The 13,506-nt window shown below is 38.1% G+C and overlaps 1 protein-coding gene and 1 long non-coding RNA gene across 7 annotated transcripts in view; one reads left to right on the top strand and one right to left on the bottom strand.

Annotated features, from left to right (window-relative positions):
• CIBAR1 (CBY1 interacting BAR domain containing 1) overlaps nucleotides 1–13,383 on the bottom strand; it is a 24,319-nt gene extending 10,936 nt beyond the window's left edge. The window contains exons 1-6 of one of the 2 annotated variants that reach the window (XM_074352919.1): nucleotides 13,005–13,383; nucleotides 12,275–12,509; nucleotides 9,957–10,025; nucleotides 8,905–9,006; nucleotides 6,836–6,841; nucleotides 5,527–5,631 (exon numbers count right to left, since the gene is read on the bottom strand). In XM_074352919.1, the coding sequence (XP_074209020.1) occupies nucleotides 5,527–5,631; nucleotides 6,836–6,841; nucleotides 8,905–9,006; nucleotides 9,957–10,025; nucleotides 12,275–12,509; nucleotides 13,005–13,030 (543 nt within the window). In that variant the 5' untranslated portion in view covers nucleotides 13,031–13,383. The remainder of the gene's footprint in view (nucleotides 1–5,526; nucleotides 5,632–6,835; nucleotides 6,842–8,904; nucleotides 9,007–9,956; nucleotides 10,026–12,274; nucleotides 12,510–13,004) is intronic. The other variant, XM_074352920.1, reaches the window with a different exon arrangement.
• The window catches only part of LOC123612296 (uncharacterized), a 165,048-nt gene continuing 164,844 nt past the window's right edge, over nucleotides 13,303–13,506 (top strand). For all 5 annotated transcript variants that reach the window (XR_012502201.1, XR_012502199.1, XR_012502198.1 and 2 more), the window contains exon 1: nucleotides 13,303–13,506. This is a non-coding gene — a long non-coding RNA (uncharacterized LOC123612296).

Here is a 13,506-nt window from a genome sequence, read left to right as displayed (position 1 = left end):
TAAAGGGGAAATGACAGCTCTCCGGAGTAGTGGCTATTCCATAAATGATGTAGGAGAACTTTCTATCCATTTGAAAACAGTAGTTATTATCTTTAGACATCTACCTCATCCCATATGCAAAATACAACTGCATAAAAGAACATATTTAACATATTTTAAAAAGTCATATAAATACTGGAAGAAAATACAAGCAAACAATTATATAATCTTGGGGATGAAAACACCTTCCTAAGCATGACACCAAGGCAGAGATCAAAACGGAGAAGACCAACAGACCTGGCAGCAAAAATGAGTCTTTAAAGTGGCAAAAATTTTGGTAATAAGCAACAAAATGGGAAAATACATTTGTAACATTTTTCCTTCAGTATAATGGGTTAACTTTTCTCAGTATAAAGAACTTTTACAAATTAATAAGAAAAATGCCAATAGTTAATAAAAATGTAGGCTAAGGACAAGTGTAATTTAGTAAAGAAATAAAATGTGTCAGTAAATATGTAACAAAGCACTCTGCCTCGACAGGAGTAATTGCAAATTAAGATGATACTGAATTTTTTACCTGTCAGATTTGCTATTATGAAAAATACTGCTACTTATCATTGTTACATGGGGGTGCTCATGTTAAGGCTTTGTAGAAATAAACTGTTAAAGTTTTGTGGGCAGAAGTTTAAAAACAGCTATCCAAATTTGAAGTGCGTAAGTTCTTTGAATCAGAAATGCCACTTCTAGTAATTTATCCCCAAAGAAAAACTGGACCAGCAAAAAGGCTGATGTTTAATGATTCAATGAAATCTGTAATTGAAAAATAATCTAGATGTCCATCAATAAGGGCTGGTTAAATAAACTAATATATTTATATAGCAAAATACTATGAGGATAGCAAACAGGACAACATGTATCTTTGTTTTTTAGCACAAATATGTCCATGATATATTAAATTTTGGAAAGAGATGCTAAATATAGTATCCCATTTAAACATAACTGTATAGGGGTAATAACATACTACCTTTCTCAGGATGTTGTGAGGAGGAAATGAGTTAATCCATATAAAATGTTTAGAATGTGTAACACAGTTAATGTCTAAGAAATACTTGTTGTTATTACCATATATCTTGTGTACATTTCATAGAGAAAAGTAGGAGGATACAAAACAAAACGCTAATTATTTCTGAATAGTGGCATTACTACATTTTCCTCAATTTTATGAAAAAAATTCATGATGATTTTATATTTATTTATAAGAAAAATAAAGCTCTAAAAATTAAGTTTTGGAAATGTTTCTTGCTCATGGCAGCTTTGCCACCACTACTGAATTCCTGTTCCTGTTTGTCTCAGGAATGACCTCTGGTTATGGTCCTTTTCTTAAGTCTAGAATTCCCTTGATGCCGTGTAACTGGTAACTTTTCCTATTACACGGGAAACAAATAGGACTGTGATTTTTTTCTTCCACGTTCTATACAATAAGTTCATACCAACCTTCCTCAGAAAGACAAATTCTTTGCCTATGAAATCTATGGAGACTTGAAAAGTCTCTTCCTGACAACTGTGCTGCCTTGCTAATTAAAGCTGCTGCCAAAATTCAGATGGACTTGTTGATCAAACCCCACCTTGAACACAATTACTACAGCGCCGAGCAGTACTCACTACTGCTTATCATGTCTGCCCGCAGGGAGGTGAGAGGAGGAGCCTGGGGTCTAACCTTATCTGAAGCAGTAGCGATAGCAGGTGACAATGAGAATGTTCTATGTCTGTTTCTCCCACAATCTGAGTGGCATCAATAATTTTGACTTTCTAAGAATTTGTTTACTTTGAAAATTAAACATGGCAATATCTGAATATTGTTTTTATTAGAAATAAGGGGGCAGTAATGTAACCCTTTTTGATTGATTTTTGAGGCTTTTGGTATGGGATTTATGCCTGTCTCTTAAACAAAAGATCTCAAGTAAGGCCTAACTTGGAAGAGGAACAATTTGACGGTAAGGAGAAAAGACATACAGAATGGAGAGTCAGAACCCTAACAGATTCTGGTGCTGATCTCTGGAACTCATATTACTGGGAGTTCGCTAGACTTGTGTGCATCTGTATTAAAAATGCACATTTTCACAGATGATATGATCTTGTATGTAGAAAATCTTAAGGAATCTGCAAAAAACTATCAGAGCTAATAAATGAATTCTGCAAGGTTGCAAGACAGAAGATCAGTATGTAAAAATCAATTACATTTCTGTGCTTTTGCAATGAACAATCTGAGATGAAATTAAATAAACAATTTCATTTACGATAGCATCAATAATTATAAAATACTTAGCAAAACTTATTCTCTGAAAATTACAAACATTGTCAAAAGAAATTAAGGATGATTTAAGTAAACGGAAAAACATCCCATGTTCATGGATTGGAAGAATAATCTTAAGATGGCATTACTCCCCAAACTGATCTATAGATTTGATGCAATCCCTATCAGAGTCCCAGCTGACTTACAGAAACTAACAAGTTGGTTCTAAAATCTGTACTGAATTGAAACAGTGACAATAGCCAAAACAGTCTAAAAAAAGAACAAAGTAGAACGCTCACACCCTGATTTTAAAACTTAACTACAAAGCACTCTTAATTAATTGAGACAGCCTGGTACTGGCATCAGGTTAGACATATAGATCAGTAAAAGAGAAGCAAAACCATGTTAACTGATTTTCAACAAGGGTGTGAAGAATATGGGGAAAGAACAATCCTTTCCACAAACGGTGCTGGAACAACTGGGTAGTCACATGCAAAAGAGTGAAGTTTAACCTTCAGTTAACATGATAACACAAAAATTAAATGGAACTATAAAAGTATCACTGTGAGAAGAGAACAATGATAAACCTTTATGATCTCAGATTTGGCAATGGATTCTTAGATATGACACTAAAAGCACAAACAATGGAAGAAAAAATAAACTTGACATCATCAAAATTAAAAAGTTTTGTGCCTCAAGGGACACCATCAAAATAGTGAAAAGAACTCACAGAATATAAGAAAATAACTGCAAAACATGTATCTGATAAGGGATTTGTATCCAGACTATATAAAGAACTCTTATAACACCAATAAGAAAAAGACAACCCAATTGAAGTAAAAGCTGAGGATCTGAACAGACATTTTTTCAAGGAAGATAAACATATGGCCAATAAGCACCAGCAGGGAAATGCAAATCAAAACAACAGTGATACCACTCTACACCCACTAAGATGGGTCTGATGAAAAAGTCTGATGAACAAGTATTGGTGAGGGTGCAGAGAAACTGGAACCCTCATATACTGCTGGTGGGAATGCACAATGGTGCAGCCACTTGGAAAACAGTCTGGCAGTTTCTCACATAATTAAAGATAGAGTTACTGTATGAACCAGCAGTTCAACTAGGTATACGGTTGAACTGAAATTAAAAGAAATATCCAAGAGAATTGAAAATATATCTATGCAAAAACTTACATGAATATTTACATTAATCATAATAGCCAAAAGGTAGAAACGGTCCCAAAGTCCATCAACTGATGAAAAGATAAAATGTGTTACTATCCATACAATGGGACATTATTCAGCCACAAAAAGGAGTGAGATACCGATACATCCTGCAATAGATAAACCTTGAAAGCATGCTAAGTGAAATAAGCCAGTTACAAAACAACATGTATTTGATGATTCCATTCATGTGAAATGTATGTTCAGAACAGCCAAATTCAGAGACATGAGTTTAGTGATACTTGTTTAGGCCTGGGGTGTGGGCTGGGGAGCAGGGAGACAAAAGTTAACGTGTACAAGGGCTCACTCTGATGTCATAAAAGTGTTCTAAAATCGACTGATGATGGCTGCACATACCTGAACACACAAAAAACCACTGATCTGTACATTTTAAAAGGATGAATTGTACGGTATATGAATTATCTTTCTCCATTTTTTAAAAAGTAGGTTTTTTCTTGTCTCCCTTTTTTGGTGTCACCACAGAACTTCCCTCTTCCAGGGGCATGATACAGTGGGCAAAGAGGAAAGCTTGGAAGCCCTTTCGTCTCTGTGCACCGTGCAGTCCCTTCCTTCATGTCCTACTGCTTCAGGAAATCCCAGGTAGCAGGAATCGCAGCTGGGAATTCTACACTCACCGTCTCTGCCCCAGTTTTGTAACTGGTGATGCTCATGGCAGAGTTGGCCAGCATGCAGGTGGAACACTGAACTGAGCCCAAAGATCAGAGATATGGATTGCCACGTGAAAAAGAGGAGACCGCAGGCATGAGGAATGGTGGTAGAGCAAGGACTCAGACCCCTAGTCACTAAAGAAGCAATGAATCGGGCATCCCCCACAAGTCTACAATCTCATTTTTCAGATTAAAGCTAATGATCTAAATCTTCCTTTCTCCCGCAGTTTAAGAGAGGATGTCAGCAACTGTAACACATGATGCTGTCCCACCTCAGTAGAAGGGTTTGTCTCAGGGCAGCCTCCTGAGGAGCGCTGTGTGTAGCGATCTACCACTACACAGCAGAGTGCGGACTGAATTGAGAGGCTTAACATTTTTTTTGATCTTCAGGACCAAACTAGACCTTTGAGCCTGGCTGTCAGAAAAATCAAAAGTTCTGAAGTCCTTTGAAATTATGATAGGAAATTTTAAAAAAAAGGGCAAATGAAGGCTGTTTCATGGATTACAGAGAGGAATGATTAAGTGGCAGAAAATGCTTATTTTACTGATAAGAACCTAACTTTTGAAAGCAGGATGTTTTCTTTGTTACTAGTTGTAAAGTGACAAAAAAGTTTTCTTTAAAGGTTGTTCCAGGAAAATTTGCAGTGGGCCAAAAAGGCACCTTAGGGGACTTGTATTAAAGAATACAACATGGTCACAAGCAATCTTCCAAATCTTTCCAGGATGCCTAGGTCACTGAAGACCTGCTCAAGGGCCTGATTCTGAGGTTTCAGATGTACTGATATGTTGCAATAAGGCAGTTCTCCTTGTGACACTGCATCGTGGTGGCTGCAAGTTTATGTGGTCAGCTACTCTTACACTGTTCATTTATTTGATAATATGTAGGTATTAGAAAGTTTTATGATATAAAATTAATGATAGTGTATTATGACGGAAAACACAGATTTTTAAAATACATAATTGGTTCACTGTTCAGACTTTGGGCTATGACACTTAAGGTAAGTTACTTAATATCTCTGTTTAACTTTTTTACGTAATATATGGATACCACCACCTCGCTTTCATGGGACTAAAAGATAATTTACGTAAAGTGACTAGAACGGTGCCTGCTACATAAAAACATAATAAATGTTAATTTCCTTCAATTAAATAATATTTGTGATGACATTTGAGTATCTGGCCTCTGGTTGGGGATGTAGCCCCTTTCATATCCCATTGTTTCCGTAAGAAAATAACATATATTTTTGTTTATATCTTTTTCAAACAAACTATGGCCCCCCAAAATCAGTAATTTAAATTGTCATAAATTTAAATTAAAAAAAATTAGAAAATATATTTTGAACCTTAACAGTTACTTTGTTACCTTTATATCCTTTATTTTCTGCTTTTCAAAATTGTCAATCGTTTCCTCTAGATGCCGGGTCGTTCGGGTAGCATCCATCGTAGCTCTCTGTAATTCGGTTTCTGCCTATAAAAGTATCCCCCAACCAAAGATACAAAACAAATCAAGTCAGAATCCATTCAACTGAGTACAATGGTAATGTTACCAGTGCAGTATTGGCTTTCTGCCATAAATCACTCAAAAATATATTTTACCACATAAAATAATATGATCTATATGATAAGCACATGCAGAATAAAGAACTTAAAATCTATTTGGTGACATGATTCATGATCTCAAACAAAAGAAAACAAAATTCCTTCCCTTTCTTCATACAAAACCATTTTTTCCCCTATATCACCCTTGGATGATTTAGTGTAAAACAGTTTTCTGTATTTTCCACTGCTTTCACCTGTTTCACTGTCTCTGCCATTTATTATACTCTGCTTTTCCTTCTCACTGTCTCGTTCCCCTTTAACCCTTTCTCCCCCAAAAGACCTGTGACTTAAGTATTTTCAGTGTTCTAGTTCTTCAAATGCATGAAATGTTTCTAGTTCTGTAATATTCTAATCATGTAGAATATATACTATGAATGTTTATTTCAGCATGGGGTTTCTATTTGTGTATTATTCTTACAAGTTAACAATATTATAGTGTTACTATTTCGTTAGTCCTTATTACAAAAAATAAATATACATATATACAGATAACTAGTAAGTTAGATGACAGGTCTAATGCTTTCCTTCAAAGTACTCATACTATCTAGATCTGTCAGCAATGACTGCCACTATCCACATGTAGCTATCTGCATTTAAATTAATTAAAATTAAATGAAAATTTAAAAACTGGTTACTCTAGTTGCATTTCAAGAGCTCAACAGCCATGTATATAGCTAGCGGCTCCCGAACTTAAAGTGCAGAACACTTCCAGTCTAATCATGTATTTCTCTTTAAAAAAGCATCTCTTAAGGACAACAGTTGCCCAAAAATATTTTTAAATGTTTTGTTAAACAGTAACGAAGACATTTTAAAAAACATGGCCCAATTTTCTAATTAAATTATTTCTAATAATTTTTTATTTCCTACGCTTGTATTATGTTTCCTCAAAAGTGTCACATCATCATTTAGTTAATCCATGGGAAAAATCTGCAGCGGTAACCAAAGTTTTGTCGCGCATAATGTTATGACATTTAAGCCCTTGCTATCCTTTTCAAGAAAATGCATAAATTGAAAATAAGTAAAAGGGTTTTACTATAGGGATCCATCTCTTGACACATCACTTTATTACCCACCTGTGACTGAAGTTTTTCATAAAGGAAAAAATACATTTCAAAGAGAATAATTTCCTCCAATAAATTAAAATCATATGCTCTTATAGAGTTCTATACTTGCAATTATATTGTACTTTTATTATAACTATATTGAGTATAATATAGAGTAAATATAATATAGAGTAAATAACTCTTACAACTAGGTTATTTCAGATACACAGTCTCAAGAAACTCAGCATTTAAAACCTTCACATACACCTCTGTGTGTGTATATCTGCTACATACACTGTACAGTTTTTTAAAAACCATGCAAACTTAACTTTTAATCATAACCAGTAATCAAAAATAATTCTCTATATTACTGGTATTGGGATTTTTAAAAGTGCAGCTTCATCACAGGAAATTCTAAAGTAAAACAGAGCTCCTCTGAAAGTTTATTAGTATGAAAACATTTCCAGCAGTTATTTGATGTGCGTTAACCTTTTTCTAATGAGAATTGTCATGCAAACTGTTTTTCTAATATTGTTTATTACATATGACTCATGAAATTCTTTACTGTAACTACTTACTTTTGACTCCTGTCTTTTCCCTCCCCATTTATTGACAGTTTCATTTTAAAATGTAGAAGGATAGGTTGAGTTGGCCAAGCTAGGAAAGAGTAGGGAGGCAGAAGTCACAGCTGGGACGTGAGCCTCTTCATCTACCACCCGCCAGCAAGTACTGTTCGTTTCTTAAAGTCTCAAATCCTTTCACTCCGCATAGCAATTTCCCCTCTGTGAGCACACAGACCTACTTCATCTGTGGTATAAGACTGCCTCCTCCACAGCAGAGCATCGAAGTCAGAAACATCTCTGTCTTAGGAACAGATTCATTTCTGCTTCGAGAGTCCATACTAATACCCCTGAATCAATTGTACCAACCGCTCAGGACTGCAGATGTGACATTTTTTTCTGCCTTTATGTACTCTACTCTTCCAAACAAAACAAAACAAAATTTTGACCTCTGGCTTGATTCTGAAAAACTGATGCTATCCCCTAGCCCCTGCCTCGGTCCACGGCTGTCAGTTTTCCAGCATTCTCTGGTCTGTCCGACCTGCTTAAAACCCAGACTCTCTCACCTCCAGTTTGTAGACCTTAGGCTTCAACTACTGTCCAGATGTTCTGTCCCAGCCTCTGGTGGGCAGTCCCAGCCCTGTGGCTGTCCATTTTTGTTACAAGGTTGGGCATATGTACCTTTGGTACAGAGGAAGGAGGACCAGGCTACTGGCATAGCCCCAAATCACTGCTCAAGAGATTCCCCTCAGAAATGGTGGTGGTCTGGAACCTCACATGTCCCCAAAGAGCCACTCCCATGTGGTTTCTGGCCAAGGTGGGTAGGAAAAACCTTAAGGAAGTAGGAAGGAGACATTCAAGAAGGAATAAGAAAAAGAGGCAGCGGGCTAAGTTACACAATTGCACCCATCCCAGTTGCCGGCAATCAGCCAGGCAGTATTTTCTATTCTTTTGTTTAGTTATGAACAAAGCACATTCTAGTTTAAGAAATGATCATTCTTAATAGAAGAACCTTGTTACAGCAGACACTCCTATCTAGATCTCTTTATGTCTAGCTGTTGACCCAAATTATACCCTTGAATCTCCTGGAGAACTTTGGCTGGAAGTGTTGCTGAAGATGAAAGGAATTTTACCAGGGAAAAAAATTATTTTTCCTTCTTTTTATTAAACGCAGGGCTGACAGGGCATTGATATATTAGGATTAATGATAGATCTTTAATTTTATAATTAATATTTAGCTATCATGTGAAAAATCTTAGAATTTTGTATGTATTGTTTATAAAAACATCTGCATTTGTGAATTTTATTTTTTGAATATCTATCATGGAAAACAACATAAGGCCTGAATTAGGCTGTGTATGCTCTTTAAAATGAGCTAATTTCCATTGTAAGAAGTTGTAAATGCATGTGCTTCTTTTCAAGCTTTCTATTCACATTCTTTGCACATTTAAAAGCAGAAATGCATAATTTCTATGCATATTTATTTTTATACTGCATACCCTACAACATATTTTTTAAAGACCAAAACTCAAAGGATACAATAACGTGCCGATCAGATGGGTTTCGCTGACGTGTTCTTTCTAACTGAGTTAACTGTTTTGCTTCTCGATTCCTTGCTGTTAATGTTGCTTTGAGGTCATCCTGCAAAGAGGCATTTTTTTTTTGTTAGTGAAAATCTCTGATTTAAGAGATAAAACACATACTTCTCTGTTTTAAGAATGGAAGAATGCTCCTTGTTTGATCCAGACATCACTACCACAGGAACATGACTACTGCATGATCAGCGTGTTTGTGTCCTAGACTGTGTAAGTGTGTGTGTTTAGTATTCTTTTAAATAATGACACAATTTCAGTGGAAAACTATAAATAAATACACACACAGCTTTGATTGTGGTGGTAGTTACATGTGCACATACCTTTGTTAAAACTCAATGAACTCAGTGAAAAAATTCAAATGAAAACAAGAATTTCATTACATGTAAATTATACCTCAATAAAGTTGATTTAAAACACAGAATTTTGGTAACATAATGTACACCATGCTGACTAGAATTAGTAACACTACTGCATTCTGGAAGTTGCTGCAAGAGTAGACCTTAAAAGTTCTCATCACAAGAAAAACATTTTTGTGACTATGTATTATGACAGATGTTAATCAGACTTACTGTGATCATTTCACAATATTTACAAATAATTGAAGTTATGTTGTACACGTGAAGCTAATATAATGTTATGTCAATTATACCTCAAAAGAATGAAATTTTGTCACACTTATTTTATTGCCCGCTTTAAAACAAAAGTACACTTACATTAAGTTAGTAAAATAATTTGTGTCCATGACTATAAATATTAAATATTTTAAAGTTTCCATAATAAACCAAATGATGCTTTATGATGCTACAGTAGTATACTTAGTAAGTGCAATAAAAATACTTCATTATTCTCAAAGTTCTAAGAAGTAACACTTTAGAGCATGTAAAAAGCATGACTAAACACAATTCTGTAGCTTTTATTAAAAGGATAGTTACTGGAAACCTCGTATGTTTTGCCAGAATAGCTAATAATAGTAGGGAAAAAAAAGAATTTACTTACTCGTTTCATTCTTACAATGGTTCCATAAGCTTTCAAAGGTTCAACTACTTTGGCTTCAAGTCTTTCAACCTATTGAAAATTATTATAAAATATAACTGAAAAGAAACACAGACATATCAAAGTTTAAATTCTGAAATAAAACTTGTGCTTTCTAACTTGAACATAGTGCACAGATTACTATATAGATTAACATTTAAAAATTTTTAAATTAAAATGTCACAGTTACCTTTATAAATGAAGGAATAGTCACCAGAGATTGATGACCCAGAATCTGAACTCAAACAGTAAAAACTGTTAAGCTGTCCAGTAACAATAAAAGCTTTTGGGCAAGTTTTAAGACATCTCAGATTTTATTACAACTACCACTTTCAGTGTGTTTAGCAGAGTGATGGGTGTTTTACACGCATTATATCTGAAATGTAACAGCCCAACTTTCCAGGTAAGAAAATTGAAGCTGAAAAATATAGCATACTGGAAACATTTAAAGCAATACAATCCTCAAAAGCAAAAAGGCCTAGAGACTACCACGGTATTAGCTGCATTTCTTTTTTTTTTTTTATGGGAAGCCATTTGTAAATTATCAAATCTTAGAGAACAAGATAAATGATCTCAGTGTTGCTGAGCTGTCACACTGTATGGTTGATCTCTCTTTTATTTAGAATTAAAATCTTAAGCATTGCAATTTTTATCACATTTTGAGTAATTCGTCCTTTTCTTACAGCATTAGCAGAAGGCACTAAAGAAATGGATTTTTTTAAAGGCGAGTATATAAACACAGCATAAGAGAAATGACTGCTGGACATTAAAATTGTCTTTTTCAGGGTAGGTAATACAAGATGACATGTATTTAATTGTTTAAAATGAACATGTGTTACTTTCATAACAGGGAAAAGGCTTCTGCTGACGATTCATGTCTATACAATGAGTGAGTATGTATCACTTCATACTGATTTTTGTTTAGTTTCAATAAACAAATATGAGGGTTTCATTTTTAAAGATTTTAGGAAAATGAAGATCAAGTTCTCATTGAGCATTTAAATATCAGGAATCCTGAAATCAAAACCATGAATATTCAGGGTAATTTATACCATTTCAAATAATCCATACAGTGATTACTCAGTGTAAGGATTATCCAAGTCTTTTTTTCTGTTCTCCTGTTTGGAGCCTACCTTCTTGTTCACTGTTCATTACCACCTCCACCATTTGGTAAGCAAGGGAAATAAAAAGGAGGACAATTGTAAATCAGTTCACTTTGCTATTTGATAAATAGCATAAAGGTATTCTAGAAAAGGGCACTGAAATCATTACCTAATGTGAGATTTTAGGATTATCTGTGAGTATAAATTATTTTTGAAACAGTAAGTTCCCAGTTGTGTATAACTGATAGACTGCTTGTTCATTATAGAAGAAACATCATATGACAAGAACTCAACATTTCCCCCTCAAAGCACCCCTAAATGTAATTACTATGCAAATTTCTGTATGATCAGCAGTTACAGGTTCAAAAAGATCATTATCTTCTTTTTGTTTTTGAGGGTTCTTTTTTTTTTTTTGGATAACTGAAATTTATGTTTTAAGGCTTTTAAAAAAAGACCAAAAGCACTGATGAGGAAAGTACAGGGGAAGCAATGCAGCTCTAACTTGGCAATTTCTGACAAGTTAAACCTGCGTTTTGAATCCTAATAATATAATAAATATATAATAATAAATATAAGTGAAAGTGCTTATGACGTATTAAAGTAAATGGGTTTTCAGCGGGAGAACAATCACACCACCTTCTTCCCTCCCCGGCCTCAAAACAAAAAACTACAAAATTTCACTACTAGTTTGATGCATAATATAAATCAGTGCTCTTTTTTTTCCCCCTTTCAATGAAACACTGGCCAACCTTCCAGAGCATGAAAGCTGTAGCAAAGCTCTCTTGTCCATTTATTACTTATTCACTCGCTTACCACTCCCAACATCTTCCATCTCCAGACATACTTTAAAATATTCTTACCTGCGCACGAGACACAAGTCATGTTCCTTTTCTTCCCAAGGTTACTAGTTTACTATGCCCTGTAAATAGCCACCCCTTGGCCAAAAGTTGGCAAATGAAGTGGGGAAATTCAGGACTTCAAGACTCCCTAGAGTTTAGTTTGAAAACAGCAAAATCACAGGAAGCTTCCCTTTAATAGACTCACAGAAACGTTACCGACATGAAAATGTACGTTTATGTGTGTTCGCCGCTGCAGCTGGGCAGATTACACGTCTTCACGGCTCCTTCATCCACTACGTCAGGGCCCATTCCTAACAACGACGCGGACCTCACTCCCTACCTCTGCTTGGCGGTAATCCTGAAGTTTGGCAAACTCGTCAGCAAAGTTTTTCAGGCCCTGCTTTAAATGTGGGGTCTCTGTGGAGGCATACACGTTGATTTCATTCACCAGGAGGTCTGCTTTGTCTCGCAGTCTGGCAGTTTTCCGCACATAAGCAGCAAAGATTTGGCACAGCTCTCCAAAATGCTTCTCCACGTTTGTGACAGCATCTTGCAGTTGTCTGGTTTGAGCGTCCCTAGAGAAAAAGGTGACACAAAAAGCAAATCATTCTCCTCTGGGATGTGATGGCTTCATCTTTTCGTTCATTTGGTATGCCAACATTCCCGGCCACTTCTCCAGCTTTGAAGGCGCAACCCTTCAAAGATCCCGCCACCTCCCAAGGCGGATGCCCCTGCTCTAGGTCCCCATTCCCGGCCTGGCCCCTGCATCCCACGGTGCAGGCGCATGAAGAGGCCCGTCTCTGGCCCGCGGTGGCGCTGCGCTGGGGCTGCTGGGGGCTGCGCGGCCTGGACGCCCGGCTGCCCCCAGGAGTCTGCGCCGCCCGCGGCAGGGCGGCGGCCGGAGCCCGGGCAGCGTGGAGGGGCGGCCTCTGGGGTCCGCCGCAGCCCATGGGGTGGGCCCCAGAGCGCGGCGGGGCCGGTGCAGGCCCCCGGCCCAGGGCCGGAATTCGGCGCAGAGGCCCCACGGAGAGAGGCTCCACAACCCCCCGCCGGGGCCCCGGAACTGTTACCGGTTTTCCAAGCTGCGCCTCAACATCTTGCCTCGCGCGCGGCCGGAGACCCCTGGGCAGAGGCCCAACGAGGGGGGCTCCGAGGCGCCCTGGCGAGCGCTGGGGGCGCGAGCCGCCGCCGGGAGCCCGAGCGCCCGAGAGCCCGCCCCGCGCGCCGCCGCGCAGGCCCCGGCGTTTCCACGGCAACGCGGCGCGCGCCCCCGCGCTCGGGGCCCGCGTCCGGGAGCGCGGCGAGGGCGCGGCGGCGAGGGCGAGCAGGGGGACCCCGGCGCCGACCCGCTGGGGGTCCAGCCGTGCGCCGCCGCCCGCTGCGAGGGTCTGGAGAGTGGCGGAGGCGGGGCCGCTGCGGGGCCTTCCCTTCCGCCGCAGAGCCCCGCTCCCAAAGTCCTGTGCCCGGCCTCACACACCGGACGGCGAGCAAAGCGGGGAAAGCCAGTAGGCCAGCAACTGGGAGGGAAACTAAGCCGGGCGCCGGCGGGCTCCAGCCTCTGCTTCTGCCGCG

Source organism: Camelus bactrianus, chromosome 25 (genome assembly GCF_048773025.1).
Source record: "Camelus bactrianus isolate YW-2024 breed Bactrian camel chromosome 25, ASM4877302v1, whole genome shotgun sequence".
Lineage (NCBI taxonomy): Eukaryota > Metazoa > Chordata > Mammalia > Artiodactyla > Camelidae > Camelus > Camelus bactrianus.
This window is presented reverse-complemented; position numbering and strand designations above follow the sequence as displayed.